General features: G+C 38.0%; 1 protein-coding gene across 6 annotated transcripts in view; it reads right to left on the bottom strand.

The window, feature by feature from the left end:
* Window positions 1–21,331, bottom strand: part of MYT1L (myelin transcription factor 1 like) — a 293,470-nt gene that overhangs the window by 12,983 nt on the left and 259,156 nt on the right. For all 6 annotated transcript variants that reach the window (XM_026037051.1, XM_026037052.1, XM_026037048.1 and 3 more), the window contains 3 exons: window positions 17,771–17,833; window positions 12,448–12,531; window positions 10,811–11,032 (listed from right to left, as the gene is read on the bottom strand). In XM_026037051.1, coding sequence (XP_025892836.1) covers window positions 10,811–11,032; window positions 12,448–12,531; window positions 17,771–17,833 — 369 coding nt within the window. The remainder of the gene's footprint in view (window positions 1–10,810; window positions 11,033–12,447; window positions 12,532–17,770; window positions 17,834–21,331) is intronic.

Genomic DNA, 21,331 nt, shown 5'->3' with positions numbered 1-21,331 from the left:
AAAAAAAAAAAGAAAAAGAAAGGTAAAATAGAATAAAATCCCCCTCATTGCTTTAAGGGCTAAGCAAAACATGCTTTGAGCATCGCAAAAAGCCAAAAAAGACCAAGAACAACACGCTAGCAGATCATTTTRTACTTTCAGTGGCGATATTTGTCCTCACATCATGTTTAAAGCCTTTACAATTAACGCCTATGTTATACATCTTCTATTACATGTGGAGTTAATGKATAATCCCAGTTTTGCTACTTTTTTATATTTTTTTAATGTCTGATCAACCTTATATTTTTACACAAGCACAGAAATGCACCGCTAGTAGATTTCTAGTAAAAATAAATATTTATCTCACTTGCTATAGCCATTACTCTCACAAAGATGAGAAATCATGCAAAAGAAAACAAACATAGTGCAGTATTCTTTTCAAAATAAAAACGAATAATGTTTTCTAGKAACATTGCTGGGGGTACTGTTGCAATATATACAGTATCAAGAYACTGAGACATCATTTATCAATGTCAGGCTGGGGATGCTACTGGGCTGAAAGTGTTTTAGGTGGTCTATGAAAGCACCAGCTCCCAGCTCCTTTGGAATTCCTGATAAAGCAGGAGCTCTGGTCTGCTGCTGCCACAGAGACCAAGTGTCAACAACTAGCTGCTCATCAGCACTGTGTCTCTTTGCGGTGCAATGTCTCTGGGATCTTACTGGATTTCTACTGCCAGGCTTTTCTTTGGGAAAGTGCAATCTGGCATATCACTCTTTAAAGCCTCCAACCTTTGTCAGAATTTTACAAAATACTATGAAAAATGTATTAAAAGAATAGACTAGAATAATCTAGGCTTAGATCCTGCAAGCCTCCTGTGAAGAATGAATATGCTGAAATTTGAGATTGCAATTTTTGCTTGTTAGCTGGATACATCATAACTCATCACTCATATTGGAAAACTGCTTTTGTTGGGTTTGGGTGTTAAATGGAGAGGTGTACGGTTGTAAGCTACTCATGCAGTTTGCTTTGCAGGCAATGTTACCATCAGTGCAGAAGACTGTGTGTGTCAGGTAGAAGAGGCAGGCAAGTCTTAAACCATGAAAGTTCAACCTGCACTAATCAGACTTTTTAGGGGGGAAGCTTTATAAATGGAGTCATGTCGAGGTCAGATTAAAGAAGTAAAATACAAGTAGCTCTATGAACTCTACTTATTTTATAAGTGCCACACATATGTAAAACTACATCTTATCCTAACTTTCCTGAAAAGCATTGATTAACAAGAAATCCAGTCATYTAAATGGTCACAGAAATGCTCTGCATATATCAGAATAAATTGCATATAGAGCTTGCATCTGTTAGAGTTGAACATAATATGAATAATAATTTTTCTTTCTATCTTGTTCAAAACTTTACTACAACCTCTGTCTATCCATATATTTAGGAGATTTAAAAAATAAGGTGAAATTGATTTGGGGAAAAAAACAGATTGAAAGAAGGACAGCAGGTTAGTGCACATTTACTATGAAATTGAGTTTATAGAAAAGAAAGTCGAACATCCTAAAGTACTTCAAGAGTGTCACTGTAGTATATTCAGGGATGCAAAACAAGCCAGGCCACCTGAATGGAGGTGTTGATCATGTAGGGTAATTGTTTGGGTGACTAATCTTGGTTATGCAGATTCCAGATGTGTGCTATTAAACTTCTCCTTTTGTTTGGCCTCAGCAGACAGATAGAGCCTTATTTTTCTTAAAGCTGAGGGAATTGTACTAGGATTCTCAAATGAAGAAAATATTTTCCCAAAAGGAAAGTAGAATGGAGGGGACAAATGCCAAATAAAACACAACTTTTATATCTGTAGTGTTAAATATTGAAGATTACAGAGACAGAAAAGAGAGAAAAAAAAAGAAACAAAAATGGAGAGGAGAKAAGAGGAGGGGAGAGGAGAGAAGAAAAGCAAAAAGATAATCAAGAAACAAAAGAAATCAGTGCCTCAGTGTGTATCACAGAARCGCTCCTCAAGGCTAACTTTATAAACACAGGCCAACTTTACTACCACAGTGATCTCACACAAACCTTTCCTATTTACTAAAAATAATCTTAATCTCTGTTTACTAGAGATAGACTCTCCCCCCAAAAGCCCAAGAGGTAAATTCTTTTGATATTCAGGGCAGTTCAGATGAGAGCGAAAACTACTACTCCATTTTGTTAATKGACAAACCTTACTCTGAAGCTGAAGCTCCTGCTAAGGGAACTGTTTGAAGTTCAAGTTAAGATCAGACTCAATGATCAAAGTGGCCCTTTCCTTGGTTTAATATTAAATCCATGCATCACTCCTTTCTCCATGTTGAAGAGTATCAGCTTTAGTGATTTCCTTATTCCCAGGAGTATGTTCTGCTCATGCCTTACGGGATGAATTGCTCTATGCCTATCTCCAGCAGAGATAAAACGCACCCCTCCCTGGCCCAGCACTTGCTTTTATTTACATTCAAGGGTTCCTAGCTTTTCCCTGGATTCCTGCTGGGAAAGGGAAGGTTACCTGGCTAGGACTGTTAGTGGGAGAGATGTCTGCAAGGAGATTGTTGTGACTCTCAGAATCTCTCTTGCCCCATAACCCTGGTTGCCTTTGTGCAGCGTTGGAAGAAATCTCCAGTYCAGCCTAATTTCAGAATTCTTTGTTGAAAAAGCATAAGCTCTGATTTATGTAGCTCTTTTTAGGTGCTTTTCCATGGTTAAATACTGATTTTCTTTGTAAGCTTTGTGAATACTTTTTTCCCTATACTTTGTTGTGGTTTGTTTACAATTCATACCTGAGTGTCTGTGTAGAAGAACAYTATTTCACTTACATTTTCAATCATGAGGAAAAAGCTAAAAATCTGAAAGTGTGATGTAACATAGAAACCAGCAACTCCTAATCCAAGCAGCTTTCTAAAATTGTTGAGGAAAGTAGCTRAGATTTGAATCTGTTCAAATAAATCTTTGCATTGGTTCCAGAATCTGTGCAAAACACTACCCAATAGACCATGAAAGCAGTATAGTTACTGCTATCAAAACAAAAGGTAAAGGCATGTACTTTTCTTTACCTTTGTAATGCCACATGATCATTCTTTTACAGAGACTATGAACTGCATTTCTGATTTTGGAAGGAGATGGTTAAAAGATCATTAAAATGTGGTCAGTCAAGCACCAAATGAACCTATAGGGTGAATGGCCATGCTATCCACAGGAGAGAGGTCATTTGGTTGCTTGTTAAAGACTGAAAAGATAAAATACTTTTATAACCTAGTTATGTCTACCCTCAAAACAAAATAATGAAGTAAGTAGGTGAGGAAAACAAAAATAGAAATTATGTAGAACAGTAAACATTGCCAAGCTGAGAGAAAAAGCTCTGCAAGGAGACTCAATTTGAAAGGAATCCCCCTGAGGCATGAATACACAACACAAGGAGGATTAATTAATCTTGAAACACAACAATTTTCTGAACACTGCCAGGTTCCCTTCAGCTGTGCACAGTAGTTCTGTGGCAAATCTGCATCATATTTTGCTAATTAAAGTTGCTTAGTCAGCAAAAGGGCTCTGTGGGTGGGCTCCGCAAGACTCTAAGGAGCATTGACCTGAATCAYCCATTAACAGGGAAAGGACTTTTGTCTCTTGCCCAGTGGTGCAATAACTGCTCAAAAATCCCTGCTTTCTTCTCTGGTGAGTCAGTGAAGCATGCTGTGTGGCACAGAGGTGGCCGAGCACTGAGGCGCAGGGAAGCAGGGTGTAGAGGAGGTTCTGGTGACCAGATGCTCCAGTGCTGCTCGCTGCAATGGCCACAGCCTCTCCTGCTCTGCGACTGCACGCAGCAGAACGGTGACCTGAAGACCAGCGGATTTACCTGCCTGGCAAACCGGGCACACAGTGTTGTGAAAGGGAAGAGAGGCCGAGACATCACGGGGATGTCACACTGCAAACACACATTCAAAATGACTGTCTGCTGGTGTTTGACACGTCAGCTCAGCAAAAGTATTCGTATTTATCATGTAGTCTGCTTTGTGTATTTCCTGCTATTTCTTCCTTGGGTTTCCCAAGGTAAGTAAACTTCTTAAGTCCTTTTAGATTAGCTCCCTACTAGGAATCTTTCCACTTAATAAACCATACATTTGATTAAAATGTCATTTCATCCTACCTCCAGATCATAAGAAAAAAACACTGGCAGGACTACCCACAGTTAAAGGGCCTAACTGTTTCAATGACTGAGCTCTGCATTTAGAAGTTTATGACTTTTGCCAGATTTTAACAGAAGGAAGAAGGAGACAGAGCAGGAGAYACTATGTAAAAGAAGCCAGCATGGGGGCAATAAGAGGGAAGAGGACAAAAGGCACTGAAAAGAGGCTTAGAAACATACTTCTTCCCAGAACTTGTAGGTACACTTGCACCTCTGTGTGCAAACTGATCATAGAGCAAAAAAATMTGTCAAATCAGAGATCTACTTCATAGATCATTGGTTATGATTCCAGAAAACTATGTCCACAAACTAAAGAGTGGTCTGGACACAAATCCAAACACCAGTGTTTTCAATTATTAGTACAGCTGCAGTGTGAATTTGGCCCCTGTCAATCATCATTCTGCCTCACAACCTGTGGGCAGTGTTTCAGAGGACAGCATTATCTCCTGCTCCCAAAGACATGTCTTTGTACCGACACGGTTGTAAAGACAAAAGACACTGCGTATCTTGGTGAGAGAATGTCCCCGGGCCCACTTTTATTGTCCAGTTTAGCCTTTAGAATTTGTATTAATTTCTAATGAATGGAAATCTGGATCAGATTGTCATAGTGTAGGAGTTCTTTTCTTTATGTCTATAAATATTTAATTGTCATATTTCTTGATTTTCCTTCTTGGAAATTTATGTGCATTTCTCTAATCTTTCAGTAATGTCACCGTGACACTTATCATTAGTCCATCGTAATTACTGTTGAATGCAGTGAGTTTTGTTAGTTTTTCCGTTCTTAAATACTCTTATTACTTTTTCCTGATAAGTTGCAAGTTAGAGCTTCTAGGAGGAAATATAAAGTGACAGCCAAAGTGGCCAGGAAGATGAAAAAACAAAGAGCTCTAAGAAGCCTACAAGGGAAAAAATTGAAACAAGGAGAGTTAAGAGGGAATTTATGTTGACTTAGATGCAGCACTCTTTTTTGCAATGTACAGTAGCAAATAAATAAAATAAGTATTTGACTTAACAAAAAGCTTGGCTAGAAGTAGAATCAATCAAATAATTTAATGAAGTTGTATTTTAAAATCTTACACATATGCAGCTTGACTGTATGTTTCATAAATATGGATGGAAGAAAAGATAGAGGAACATGAAAAAAGTATTTTCTGGAGTTTCTTTTTACCATTTTCAATGGTATCTTCATTATTGCATAGGAACAATATGCTTTAGCATTTTTTTTAAACTTTAGTTCCCTCCAGAATTTCCTCATCAGCATGATGTTTTTCCACTTGAGAATTCATCTAGGAATTTGGATTTGTTGTGTTTTAAAGGATGCTCAACAATTATAACTTGCTTATTAAAATTTCTATTTTTTTTCCTCCCTGCATTTATTAGCAAATATCAGAAAACATTTTTTAACATTTCCACCTTTATTTCAAATTATCTTCTTTCATCCTGCTGAAGAGCCAACTCCTGCTAGGAACTAATTACCCTCGCCTAAATTCTGGGCATATTAATTTCTGTGGGAATTGAAAGGAGTAGCCGACAGGCAATTTAAGGTAATATAAATCCTACTCTCTTATCTAGAGGGTACCCTCTTATCATTTGATACTGCATCAAGACCTTCCATCAAGATCCATTCCAAGACTCTAAAACACTGCAGGACTGATTTTGTTCATAACAGAGGTTGCAAGCCTAACTACAAAGCCTAAAAATAAGAACCATCTGAGTGCTTCTCAATTTCAGTCAGCTGGGAAGGGGTAGTTATCACCTTTCTCATCCCTCCTGACCACTCTTCTTCTGGGCTCCCCTTGCCCCTCCTGTTGCTTCTCTCCCTCAGACAGCCTCCTCACAGACCCTTCTCTCACGATCTGTTGYTGCTGCACAAAGGCAATGACCTTTGTAACTGCCTGCCTCATTTCTAAAAGCCTCTTTTACTAAAAAAGGTGCTAAAAATGTTTGTGTATGTAAAGCTTTAAGCTGAGGAATGCTGTTGGGAAGAGTGGGTGTGAGTTCAGACACACAAACAGCTTCAAAGCCCTACAAAAATTTAAGATGGATTTGGCAGCCACTAGCACATGTTTGGAGTTGTGAAGCATCAGGACTACGGAATTACTACTCCTTTTTAGAAGTTGCAACAGTCAAACACCTCCCCCTTAAAAAGCCCTGTGCTAATGTATAATTCTTTGCACACAAGCTGAAACCATGCCCCAAGCATGAGAAGATCTTACAGCGGCACCTGCAAGCCTTTCCTTCCAGATTTGAGGTCAGTAACGTGGGATTTTGAGGCAAAGTCCATTTCTAGCAAAACAGATTTCACAAGAAATAGGATTCTCATATAAAAATCTACATATACATCTGTAAACTCATAAACTCATTATAGTAGTATGTAACCATTTTCCATAACCAGTTCACAATTTCTACATGCATTCCTTCAGGAAGGAAAAGATCATCCTCATTGGATGATGTCCATTACTTCTTCCCAGCACATCTAAGCATTTTGCAAACCCAGCATTCATGATCCTGCTGTTCAGATACAAATTCTATTCTATAAGCTTTATTTGTTTATGGATCTTAGAATCCCAGTCTCTTCAATTAGGATACAACTAYAGGAAAGAAAAATCCATTTTTTCCCTCATTTTCCTCTCTGTTAATAATATAAACAATATAATTTGGTTGTTTCTTGTTATTATAGCTATACTAGGGGATATTTTGCCTAGTAAAGGGAATTTAAAAGATACATGGGCATGTTTGAAGTGGGTGAATACTGATTTAAATACAAGTGGGGAAGGAGTTGGGGCAGGAACATTATGCTATATCTAGGAAGTCATTTAGGAATGTAAGTTCTACTGAAGCCAATACAAGCACATTTTCTTAACTGTATTTAGGAGCACAGCTGCTGAATCCAGGTCTTTTTCTGGGAAAATCTATACTTTCCAGAGAAGTCTTTTTATATCAAATAAGAAGATGTAAGGGTCTATTCAAGAACAAAATTTGAGAGCTGTAACATAAGAACTAATCTACATTTCACTGTGACCCGTTTCATACATTACTAACTGCCTGCTTATGCTCCTTCTAACTCATTTTTATATTGCTAGTATGTCACTTTATTTCACACTGGCCTTTCCTCCTGACACAGACTTTTTTTGATGCATGGGGCTCTTAATTCTCTTCTGTAACCCTCTCCTGATAACCCTCTTTGCCTGTTCTTCCAACACAGTATTTCCTCAACAAAATAAAGCTATTTATAGGAATTTCTACAGATAGCCCTAGAGAATATTAAATAATCAGAACCCTTTCTTGCTGTCTTTGTTCATACAGTCAKATTCAAAATTTACTTACTGCAATTGGCGACTATTTTCTAGTTCTTCCACTTTTCACTACTTATTTCTACTTCAGAAACATGTATGTACAAATAATATACATATATTTAAACTTAGATCACATAATACCATTTGGAACTAGATTTACCAGTACTTGTGGATCATCTCAAGGATCTATTGACACCAATTGAATTACACCATGTATATAACGTGTATAAGCAACTCTGAGGATTCATTGCAACGAGGACTTCAAAATCTATATTTTAAATTAAAGCAATTGTTGGTCTCATTTTTACAAGACAGTCTACTGGTCAGTATTTGTGAGGCAAATTGAAAAGTGTTGCAATTTCAGTGTTCCATGAAGAGTATTAATACTGTTTAGATACTAGCACATTAGCAGCTGTCTGCAAATAGGAGGAAATGAAATTTCCAGTAACTTGTTAAGGACTTTATGCATGTTAAGCACTCTAAGTATCTATATATGCTTACAGGGCTCTGCTGATATAGAAATATATTTATCAGGATGAAAAAAATCACTCGTGAAGAGATAATGAACTGGGCTGGTAAAAGTGAAAATACTGCACTAGGAGCTTTTAGTGATCCAGCTCTAGGTCACAGCCCTATTCTCTCCCCATGAATAGTGAACACAGTGATGACCCTGCCATAAAGAGTGTCTCAGAGCATAACTTGCATTCCAAAACTTTGCTTCAGAAGGCTGTGTTTGAGATTTACAGACATATAGCCACAGATTAAAACTTCAGARGTAGAGAATGAAACCACTGCCTACTAAAAAGGATACATTAAAAATTAGGGGTATTGCATCCTTAGGCGGGAAATGCATAGTCTTTAACTTAGGCCAGTTTCAGCTCCAGATAAGACATGTAACATGTGAACACCATGTATGTCTGCACCTGAGCTATGTGCTAAGCTCCTATGGAAGTACTGGTGCTTCAGGGCACATGCGTTTCAGATGCTTAGGACTGTTCCAGATGCTCTTGCATATTCTTCATAGCTCTGAGCTGTCATAATAAAAGAAGGGGAGTGTCTTACAGATCTTAAGTCATTTTTGCCAATCCATTATGGACATCTGGAGTGCCTCAAGCACATTACAAATAGTGTAAAGCACCTGTCTATAGGCAGTGACATCCCTCTCTGCACTAACACACTCAATTGCATTTAGGGTACAATTCAAGGCAGGTGTATATCTGAGGGTGAGCTGAATAACCTGGGTCTGTTCACTGCATTTGCCAGAAGARGAACATAAACATCCTGTTCATCATAAGAAGTTTTGTGGAGTAGGCAAATCACCCTAAAGCTCAATCCTGTCCTTAGAGTTTGATTTAGTTGTCCATATTCAGTGTCACTTGAGATAACCTAGGGAAACAAACAGGTATCACCAAGGCAGGCAAATATGACACTGGACCTACACTGCAGCTGAAGGTAGCTAGGCAAGCTACCAAACACATTATAAATAGCTTCAAATGCATTTTTATGGGCAACTGAACAAAGCCCTATGAATAATATCTCATCAGGAATGAATCAYTGTTTTAAAATAATTATTAGTTGTTACTAATATTGCCACAGCTTTTGGAAGCTTCAGGAAATTAAAACTTGCTCACAACAGCTTAGATTATTGGCACTAAATGATATCAATATATTCCAGTGAAGTTTTTACATAGTCTATCTTAAGTCTATCTTAAGATAGACTTATATATATATATAATATATATATATATATATAACTTATCTTCTGCTGCTCTCCTCTAACAACGTACCTTTTTGGCCAACAACTGGTATTATAAAGCCTAAACTTTTACATGTCTTAGAGTTTTCTCAGGATAATGGGACTCAAGAAAGCACATGCCTGGTAGGTTGCTCAATAGCATACTTCAATACCTTTAGCACAAAAAAAATAAAAGAAAAAAAAGGCAAATCTATCTAAGTAAAGTAGATGTTAGAGCATTTATGAGAAGAAAACTATATTGAAATACAGAAGCTAAACCTGGTATTTTTCAGAAAGTCAGGCACCTAAATTCACATATGAATATTAGTCCAAACGGCCAGATATTCCATGGCTTTTGCATGTGCAGCTCCTTAAAGCATGTGGGAATTGGAGGCTGTGTAATGCATCAGACCACTTAGGTCCATGGGTCATAGACCGCAACCCCTTCGTGGTAGGTACCATACAAACACTGAGTAAAAAGACCACTCCTAACCTAAACAATAAATAGTGGCTATGTTCACAAAGCCTGGAGAGGCTAATGGACTTTTGTGGATCTTTCTGTTGATTTTAGGTATTTGGTCCTTAGGCTTTAGAAGTTTCCTCTGAATGTAAAGGCTTTTGAGCTAAGGCATAAGGCACTGTCAATGAAAGAATCAAAGGAAACAGTTATAAACAAACTTTTCACCTCTGTAGCTAGAACTGACTGCAAAACAAGATCAGGCTGGTTTAGTTAAAAATACCTAAGTTCCACTAAGGTCTGCCTGGAGGAAGATGACAGATTAGCCATATCTGCTGAGCATACTTAAAGTAATAGTTTTAAGTTAGTGATCATAAAAGAATAGACCTGCCCTAGCATTATATCCACAGTCACGGTGAGGTTCCTATCTAGAGATACAACAAGATGCTTCCTTATTGTTTAACATCTAAAATGAGGACAAGAATTATCCCTAATAGATTGGCCACCTGCTTCTCKTCCTTATTCCCTTAAAAGTTATGAAAGATTTCACCATTGCAGTTCTCCTAATTTTGATGTTTTAATAAAATGAACTTTATGTTACTTTTTCTAAATATTTATATTTCATTATTTTTCTTCTTTTTTTCCTATGTTCTATTTTTACTGTATAGTGAACATTTTCACTACCAAAGAGTGGTAAAGTTCAAGTGGTTTGTTTTTATGCAATTAGTTCCTTAATTGCTTTAGATCCATRCTCTGATATTTGGGAACAATGCAGTCTTCAGCATCTCTAAATATCAGGTGAGTTCAGATATGTGTCACAAAGTGTGTCCTAAAGAAATTTGTCCACAGTTACTCATTAAGGCAGTAGCAGATTTACAGTTGCTGTTAGGCATACTTTACACCCTAGAATTTTCTGTATGTTATAGGTACAAAATGTAGGTTTCTGCCTGAGAGAGTTTGAACCTAAAAACCCATGAGACTTGTTCTGCAGTTATCTATAGACATAAGTAGGAARATTATTTGTCGATGAAAAAATGAAAGTCAAAGGTAGCAGACAAAAGCTGTATTTCAAATCATATTAATCTAAATGAAATCAATAATTTTAAGTGAAAAAATATAAGCCACAGTTACTTACCTACGATGAGTAAGAAAACTACCACTGACATGTCCTGAGCCGTCACATCCTGGAGTTGGACATGACATTCCTTCCGTCTTCACTGACTTCCAAGAGAACTGTGAGCCATTTAGGTACCCATCCTTTTGCCTTTTGGCAGCTAGAGGACACCCTGACGCACTGCGATGGGATGCATATTTTCCAGTTATATGACCCTGACCATCACAACCAGGAACTGGACATCTGGATAGCAGATAGATGAGATAAACTTTATTGTCTTGCCATCATATACCTGGTAGCCTCTACAACAAAGTCAAAATAAACCCGACATGAAAAGAAAAGAACAATCATGCACTGTGGTCTTAAAAATAATTAAGATGCCCTTTAAGGGTAACGTTACAAACAAAACTGTGTTACTATGAAAAAAGCCCCAAACCTGTTCTTTGATAAACCATAAATACATTAATCAGTAGACAAAGTTACAGCTTTTGCTATGGTGCAATTGCAACAAAAGCAGTGAGATACAGGTTTGAAATGCTGGTATTAATTACAGGGAATATCACACAGGATTGAAATGGTGGCTACTAAGCTTCATGTGGTAGGGAAATTGCCCAAAAGAACTCTATAAGCATAAAATCCTACTTAGGATAATACTTGGTACATTTTATGTCTGTGTAGGGAATTGAAAGACGTTACATAGAAAGAGTGTTGAGTATAAGGCGATCCTTTTCTAAAATGAAAGGGTATTGCCATATTAAATATCAGAAGCACCCGTAGAATAGTGAGAACTTTTAGCACTCTCTGAATGAGGGCGTTTATAACAAACTATACGATATAGCCTAGAAAGATCAATGAAAGCACTTCTGTATTCATCTGATGTTTATCCTTACTGAGGAATTCCCACATGTGCACTTATAATAAACAAATAATCGGGGTTAGAAGGAACATAACGGCGTCTTCAAAGTGAAAGACTTTCCCCCCAAAATGGTGTGCTTTCAGTATGTCACTACACATATGTCAAAACAAGGCAGKTGTTTGTCCCACATGAAAATATCACTGCAACCCTACAGTGAGGAGGATCCAGTCCTGAGCAGCTGTTACATCTGCAAAGGGCAGCAGGGACTGATACCAGACTACCTTAAGAGAAGCAGCAGAGACCCAGAGGTAAGCATCTATTCCTCTTTTTGCAAACAACTGTCTAAGTAATGTATTTATTAGCAGAATTCTTCTATAGATAATCAATTCTTTACCTACCCCATAACTAACTCAGTGGATACGTTTTGTCAGTGGTGTGCAATCACTTTGTAGAATATTTTGGAGAAAAGGATTTAAGTAGTTTTTGAATTTCACATGAAAAAGACACCTGTCATTGTTCCTAAATTACATAAGACCAAATCCCTAGCCAGAACAAATCAGCATAAATCTTTGATTTATTCACACTAAGGTCAATGTGCCAGTGCAGATTTCCTTTGTATTTAGAGAACTAGGCATTTAATTTAAGATATGCTATTTTGATTCAGAGATTATATACAAACCATCTCTATCTTTGCTCTTCGATAACTGTACCACAATATCCGTTTCTTAATAAAATGCTGTATATATACATATATATGACCTTATAAAAGGCTTGACGGCCATCTGACAAGATATATTCTCACCTAATAGGCTCTTGATCTTCTTTGTCTTCCTTACTTTGTGCTATCCTGATTCCACTTTTCTTTGCTCGTGGACAGCCTGAAAGACTGAACAAAAGAAAGAGTTTTAAAATGCAATCTCCCATTTTCGGGTGTAGTTTACAAGGAACACGTTTTCCATCTGAAAAACGAGCAAGCCAGATATTCCTGCTTTCCAAAAGTAAAGCTCAAGTGATTTAAGGAATTAAAGACAGTTGGCAATGTATGACCACAAGGGGGAATCCAAGCATCTCAGCTAGCGCGAGCAGGACGAGACTGAAGTGCTGCAGGGACCACACGCACAGACAGTCCCTGAGGAGCCAGGSAAGCAGCTCTGAAACTCGCTGCCTATTAATCCTGCCAGCTGACTCAGCAGCAGCAGCAGCGATGGGCTTCAGTGGGAACTGGAGCCAGGAAGATGGCACATCCTGCCTATGTCTGCGAGGGAGTAAGGAATTGGCAGGAAAAACCAGGAAGATGCTCTGGAAGCCTTGGCAGCGCTTGAGATTCTCTAGGGGGGACATGGAAACCACCATGAAGCCTTCTGAAATGTCACACAAGGATCCTATAGCACTGCTGAATAAGAACTGGGAGCAGCTAGCAGCTGTGCAGTGCCTTCCTGAGAAAGAGTTCTGGTATATAGAATTCACCCAGACAAAAAGACTAAGTTACATTTTGGGGCTAAGCAATGCTATATTTAGCTAGATGCTGAGAATRTAGCTTTTACTATACAAGATGGAAAGATCCAGCCACCCCAGGATCTTATAAACTCGTATTTCCCTCTACATGAACTTTTTATAGGAACCATTTAGTAACCAGTAAGTAGACTTGACAATGACTTTAATAGATATCTACAGATAAGAAGGGATTTTTTAAAAAAGTAGTCTCTATCTCTGTCAAGGACACAACTACGTTTATGGGAAAAAAAATACATTTAATCTTCAATTTAAATGTTATTTCCTCCTTAACGTGTGGACATAAAAAAGAAATGCAGCAATAAAACAGCACCTCCAAAAGTACTGACAGGAGAGACAAAATATTGTTCCCAAAGAAGAATAGCTCAGAGCAAGAACAGGAAATAGAAGATTAGTTTTTTATTTTCAGCATGGTGAAAGGTACTTCCATGCTGTATACTAGATTCTATCATCAGGAATAAGAGACAGAAACAGTGAGAAGCAGCAATTTCAKTTTTTTTGTCTTGTAAGGACCAGAGAAGACTATGAGAACTGTGAGGAAAGACGGTAGAGAAAAGGGAGATGCAATCACAGATAGAAATCTGTGCTAATAAATGAAAAACAAAGCACAGCCAAAAACAGAGATGCCATGCAGTAAAGTCATAAATAACTGGAGTTGTGTTGGCACTTGATATTGGGGTATGATATATTACCAGGCAACGTTTAATGAGATGACATTGTAACTACACCTACAACAGTAAATAGAAGGGTCTTTGAAACATCCTCTTCATGCAAGACCAACTTCAGTGCAACTGCACTCTGGTGCTTGGGCCTGTGCTCTGGTCCCCTTTTATTTCCTGGTATAAATGCAGCCTATTATTTTATTTTTTTAAAGAAATTTGCTATTTATCCAAACTTGCGGAGTGCACACCAGAGTACTGCAAATCTTTGTGCAGAATCAGAATCACCAGAAATCGAGATCCTCTAAAAACTGAAAATTTCTTTGAAAATAATGCTGTCATCATTTGTATGAACACAGAGGCTGAAGGAGAAGAGTCTGAGGGTTTGGAATAAGAGGAAGAAGGCTCTGGGACAAGGAGGCAGTTTGGGAACCAATGGGTAAGCTCTGGGACAAGGAGGCAGTTTGGGAACCAATGGGTAAATTGTCCTGTACAATCTGGATTGCAAGTGAAAGAAAAGGTAAGGGACTGGGCTTACAAATATGAAATTACCTGTGGGAGAGCAATCAGGTTTTGCATTTGAAAACTAAATAGTTAATAGTAATGTCTTGGAAAGCAATACTTTTAGTAGGTGTACAAATGGGCTGTTTGTAGATGATGGCATTTTCATAACAAAATCCAAATGAAGAATTTCTGTCTTGACTAATGATTTAAGACTTCCTCCATATTAAATCAATCCAATTTTCACCTACTTATTGGTATTTTGATGTATCATCTTTTTGCAATATTTCTTTTTTATTCTGGCACTATAACTTGTTCACAAATTTCAGATTTTCAGATCTCTAAGCAGACATTGCAAACAAGCACTTTCTGAGGTTATGATTAATTCATTTTTCCTCTGACAGCAGATTTGCTAAGAAAACATGTCAAAGATTAGCCTTTAATATTTTATCCGATAATAACCAAAAGCTACTCTAAAGTAAACATATTATTTCTTTTTTTATATCAGTTTAATTCCTCATATATGAAGATAAATGACCACAAAGGAATAGTACAGGCTGATATAACTACTTGCATACATTGAACAGCATCATGTAACTGCACAGAGCTAAGGCAGGGCTAAATCTGGCTTCATGTATGTGTGCTGTTGAGTAGACATTTTAAATGCACATGATACCTAGACATTTTGGCATCCAGTTGAGGGAGAAGTTTGTCACTCCCGTGCTTCTGAAACTGGGAGAGCTGTGATTGTATTGAATATAAAACCAAAATGCTAACTCAGACACAAATAGAAGAAAAGCAATGCAAATTTTTCCATGTGGGGATTAAAAAATGTTAACTGTAGACATACTGAGGGTCTGTCATACTTAGCTGTTCTTCTAGATTTAGATTGTGAGGTTACTGCTTTTTAAATAGCACGTATTTTGCGGGTGTTACCAGCTCAGATAATGGTTTTGGCAGAAACCATAAACTGTGCAGTGCTGGGCCAGCTCAGGGTAAATGTGAAAACCCTCCTGGGGAGATCAAGGACTTTAAATAAAGGAGGTGCTACTCCTTGCCCAGCTCTGTGTCAGTGTGTCTGCAGGCAGCGAAGGACATGGTGCTGCCAGACAGAGGGAAGGCAAGTGACAGCACATTGCCAGAGTGTGCGCTGCCAATGTGGACACGGTGGCACCTTTCCAAAGGTTAGCTATGTTAATCCCAAGGGACTGGACAAATTCCAGATCAATTGCAGTATTACTTTTTTATATCTTCATATATACTAAGCATTCTGGTGAAACAAACAAAAATATGGTCCAGAAAGAATATAAGAGTGAGGAAAATTGAAAACTCGCTGAATGGCAGAGCTCAGAGGCTTGTGATGAGTGGTGCAAAGGCCAGGTGGAGGTCTGTAGCTAGCAGTGTACCCCAAGGGTCAATACTGTTCAACTCCTTCATCAATGACCTGAGTGTTGAGGTCGAGTGAGAGAGAGCAGAGATTCAATAATTTTGCTGATGATAAAAASTTGGAAATGGGTGCCTGCTATGCCAGAGGCCAGTGCTGCCATTCAAAGGGACCTTGTTGTGATGAAGAGTGGTGCAGAGGAACCTCAAGAAGTTCAGGACAGGGAAGGAAGTGCAGAGTCCTGCACCTAGCGAGGAATAGCCCCATGCTCCAGTATGGGTTTGGGGCTGACCTGCTGGAAAGCAGCTCTGAAAAGAAGGACCTGGAAATGTTGATGTATAAGACTCTTTTCAGTGATGTCAAAGTGACAAGATGGTGGGGAATGGACAGAAACCRAAATACAGTTTCAGAATACAGAAATACAGAATACTGAAATTCTGTCTGAACCTAAGAATAAAACTTCATTGTGAGGGTGACAGAGTACTGGAATAAGCAGCCCAGATCAACTGTGGAGTCTCAATCTTTGGAGATATTTCAAAGCCTTCTGGACACAGTCCTGGGCAAAGTGCTCTAGGGGACTCTGGTTGAGCAGGGGTGTTGGACTAGATGACCACTAAAGCTCCCTTGGAACCTCAACTACTCTGTGCTTTTGTAATATCAACATTTACAGATAAAACTAGATAACATTCTTCAGCTCATGGCCCAGTCCTACAGTGGTCAGTATACAATATCCAGAGAAAGCGCTTAAAAAAAAAAAAAAAAAAAAAAAAAAACAGATATGGAATGATATTTCCCTGCTAACCTTGCCAGCTTTCAGGATATTTTTTATTTGTACATTTTGTCTTCTGTACTATATTGTGCTGCACCTTCTCTCTCCTGCCACAGTCATATGTCTCTGGTTAAACAGATTACCAAATGCATGAACATATTTCTGAAATAGCAAAGTCTAGGCACTAAGCGCATTGTGGTTGGACTCCCTGTGGTGGTAGAAGTGTGAGCTGATAAATCCATGTTAAATAGACATAGCTAAATGTAATTGTAAATTTAACCCTCACTCACCTGAAAGTGTGATTTAATCACCTGTGTCATGAAAGTGCTTTAAAGCCTTCATTATTTTCCTTTTTAATGTTATTTGTGCCTTTGAGATTTCATTGTGCTTTAAAGTTAATTGATATTGTGAAATGTATTTTTTGCATTATACAAATGAGCAGCAGATTCTCAGTGTTTACAGTTTGTTTACATTTTGACTTTAAGCTGCTTCTGTGTCTTCCTAGGAACAGATTTAAACTGTGAATATGTGGATTGACTAGTTAAAGTTAGTTGTAAACCTACAGGGACTTGGTGAAGCAAACAAACATCCAGGTTCAAGAAGACTAATATGCTTGGGAGTAAAGAGCCTTTACTACCAAAACAGAGGTGGGCTACCCTCCTAAACTTACACTATACAGTGAGAACTATTTTAAAATACAGTGCAGTTCTTCTTYACTGATTTTTAATTCTCAAATAGTCACAAGGGTATTTGCTGATTACTCGGTATTTGTAACACTATCCCTACAGTAGTACTATACAAGTTTACTTTCGGGCTACCAAGACTATCCTGTTTAGTAAGTGTGAATCTTCCTTCAAGAAATGGGTAGAGAGTCCACAACGGATGCACAAGAATAATCAGGAAACATAATTTGTGAAAAAAAAGCTGCACAAATTGGATTTTAGTCTAGACTAAAGTAAGGCTGAGGGAGAGTAGATAAGTCACTCACAGTGTAAAGTAATTGCAGATTATAAACACAAAAATGCTTTCCTGGGATAACAGAGAAGGGAGAAAAATGGATAAGTCTGCTACAAAGATTTTGCTAGATAATAGCAAAAATCTTCCTGTGCATTTCAGTCATGAGCTAGGCTGAAACTGAGGAATGTTCGTCTTTACAGGTATGTGAAACAAGTTAGACCAACAGGAGTCTGCACACAGAACTTGGTCTTGCCTCAGTGCTGAGAGGGAAGCCAGATCTGTTGAGGTCCCTTTTAGTCCATCAACTGTTTGATTTAAGGAAGAAAAACAACTCTCTACATACCTTCGATGGGAAGCATAATTTCCAGTAATATGTCCAGAGCCATCACACCCCGGAGTGGGACACCTAGAATAATAATGAAAGAGATATAGGCAGGTGTTACCCACAGGTAAGATACAACCGTCCATTAAAACACAATCATTGGCGCAGTCATTGTTTCCACGGGTGCCAGCCCTAAGCTAAATCACACAAGCTTAATTACACACCAAGGAAACATATTTTCTATTTACAAGATGTTTTTGTTTGCTATTCAATTACTTGCCTGCCTCAAAACTTCTAGGATAGCTCTAGTATTGGCAGATTAGTGGAGACTTGAAGGGCTAATCAGCATCAGCTTGATGTCCCCTCCAGGATGAGTAGGGTTGACAGCAAACTCTACCAGGATGAGTAGGGTTGAYAGCAAACGGAATAGCCCCATGACATATTCTTAGTTCAATAACACAGCTAACATTACAAGTGAACCATTTTGTTTCCAGGATGCCTATTGCTCTAATCCCTCTGCACAGTGTATGAGGTCTTGGTGCATCACAGAGCTGCCYGTCCACTTCTTTGTGAAGTGAAGGAAATATCTGAGGAAAAGGAATTGTGCTGACAGGCAAGTTATGTTGGCCTTTTGTAGAGAACTGGTAACCTAACACTTCCTAACATCCAAAGAAGCTACAGCAATTGGACAAAGACATCATCAGTAGAGTTTCTAGCAGTTGGATGATGTTAGGGTCATAGAAGTAAAAGGTTGTTTTTTCTACATGGAGAAAATGATTGTGATCACTACAGAAAGAACTAAGTTATAATGTCATAAAGTCATTAGCTGGCATTTGAAAATGAGACTAAACCACCAGAAGGAAGAAGAATGAATTCATATTTGTTTTGTAAAACAGATAAATCCTATATGTATTTCAAAAACTGAGTTTTCTTGAGTATTGGTTCTGAATTTTAACCATGCATTACAGCTTCATTTCAATAAAGCATTCCAGTTCAAAAATGCATGTGCACAAATTCAGATGTTGCATTCTGAAACATCAAATTTCCATAACACTGAATTCTCTGACTATCTGAAGTCCAGATGTCATGCAGATTTTGGCTTTCACCCTATATTTTCTTCAGAGCTCTTGTTCACAAACAAGTAAACTCTTGTTTCACAAGGGCATCTAACGAGACTTGAAAATTTCTTAAAATAAGCAGTTCAAGCAATTTGGTATTCAGTGCAATGGGATTGTAACATTCCATTACATTTAACTTAAGGTCTTTAAACCTAATAAGCATTGCCTGGTTCTGAGGAGAAAATTAGGGCCAAAACCTCAAACAYGATTAATGCAACCCTGAAAGAGATAAATTAAACTAGAATTTGTTAAACAGAGCTCTTATGTGATGTTCATCTGGATCACTTCATTTTTTTCCATAAAAAATATTAAAATAAGGTACCTACTTACACACGTTCAGTATGTAAGTAGGTGAGATGTCTGAGATTCACTAGATCACAGAAGTTTCTCTTCTATATGACAAGCACACTATGCATTTTGGAAGAGAAATCTGAATAACGCCCTTAAAGATAATTCTCCTTTTCTCTTGCTTTATATGTTTCCCTCTATTACGCAGTAAGTGTCTGCAACAATGGCTATCCATCACTGTAACTTTGCACAACAATAAATATAAGACAGCGAAGGTGTACAAGGTGCAATCCTTAACACCTTAAGAACAATATAGAGATTAGGCTACACCACTACTCTTGCTGCTTGTAGAGAGATTAAAACGCTTTTTGAGATTTGCAGAGAGAAGTTCTATCACTTCATGCTGTGCTTCTTTACCCATAGGTATCTGCCCTGTTCTACAAAATTTATTTCCTGTTTCAGTCAAGACCAGCTTCAGTCAAGACCAGCTTTATCCCTTGGGGCTAGCAGAATTAATTAAACCTCTGGCTTTAAATGGGCATTGCATTCAAATGAAGAAAAGAGATCTGAGAGACAGACATCAATTTGTTCTTCTACAATCTGTCTGAAATATTACAAGGATTCCCTTTATTACAAACCCAAGCTATCTGAAAACTCTACAGACCATAGTCACCATTTTCCTCTATGGACTCTACAATCCTTTCAAGGAAAAGCTATTATTGAAACCACACCAAGTTTTTTCTCATCATTTCCAAAACTTTTGCTATAGGCAAGCATGAATAATGGTATCTTAACAAACAGGATTTGAAAGATGCATCAGCACAGCTGAAATCAGTCTCAAAATAAGACCACTACACTTCTACCATTTGGGCCATCTTACACACTTTACAAACTGGTCTCTTTCTGTGTCATTWAAAAAATCTTAAGCAACTGAAGGCAAAGAAGAAATCCTTCTGCTGTAAATTGATCTTGAGTCTTCACCAAAGGCTCTGTACAGTTCACATTCATTTAAAATCATACATTCGATCTAATGAGAGCAGGGATTTTAGAAAGACCTTTTCCAATTTTGGTCAGCAGTATGTTTGTTTTCAGGTCTTATAAGCTTATTTCTAACCTAAATGTAATGGTTGAAATAAGAGTTTAGTGCACTTGTTAAGAATGTTTTAAAATCCTAAAACATTTCTATTTATTTCTGTTGCCCTTCTATGGAACCTGCTTATAACCTCAGTGAAATCTGGGATGCAGATATACAATATTCCGTTTCAACTATAAACTTATTACAGTATTTATTTTATTTGCTATCCTAATTAGATTAGATAATCAGACAACAAGTAGTCACTGTACCATTAAAACTGTGAGTCTACATTTTCAGAATGTCTTATCATGCAGCTGGTATGTTCCCTGCTAGCTAGATATCAACAACTACCTATATATCTCTGAGTCAACCAATTGTATGTGCAGCTAATAATGTATGGAAAATGTACATACATGTGTTTGTAAGAGGCAGTTGATGTGAGACCCTTTGAAAAAGAGTGGAAAACTGATACACAATGTCCTCAGTTACTTAAGGCGAATGTAACTGGGTAGGATCAGAAGTTTATTTGAAGACTCTGAAATTAGATGCTTATTTCAGCAAAGGAAATACTACAGTATTGTAAAGGGAGAAGCAACAAAGGAACTTTGAAGCCCAAGTCAGAACATATGACATCAGCACCCCACGTGAGTTCAGAGCTTGTCAATGGAGGGGAACGCAGTTAGCACTTCCATGGTGTCCCCTTCACTTCACAAAACATTCCCAAGAAGTGTCTGTGGATAAGGAGCACATGCCAGAAAGCAGAAAAGGCAACAGCTGGTGCAGTAGGATTCAGTATCAGGTTTGGAATCAGTGGTAGGTATGAAGAAGAGGTAAGCACTGAAAGGAGACAAGTACACTTAAGCAGTGCCACCATTTTTCACCCAAGCAAGGACTGAGGGTGTGCAGCAGTTAGACAGGGCTTTCGGGCAGCTTGAGGGAACTTAAGTGGGATCTGAGAGGGCCTCTCCAAATGCCAATAGTAAAATATCTTGCTGTAAGCTCAGCAAAGGACAAAAAAAAAGTCACATCAATGTAGCAGATTATAAATAAGATGCTCATCCTAGTCTGAGATCAAATGGAGTGTTCCAGAAGGATACCAAT

Source organism: Nothoprocta perdicaria, unplaced genomic scaffold (assembly GCF_003342845.1).
Source record: "Nothoprocta perdicaria isolate Ctin4 unplaced genomic scaffold, notPer1 scaffold_19, whole genome shotgun sequence".
In the NCBI taxonomy this organism is placed as follows: domain Eukaryota; kingdom Metazoa; phylum Chordata; class Aves; order Tinamiformes; family Tinamidae; genus Nothoprocta; species Nothoprocta perdicaria.
The sequence above is the reverse complement of the archived record's forward strand: the minus strand, read 5'-3'. Positions and strand labels throughout refer to the sequence as shown.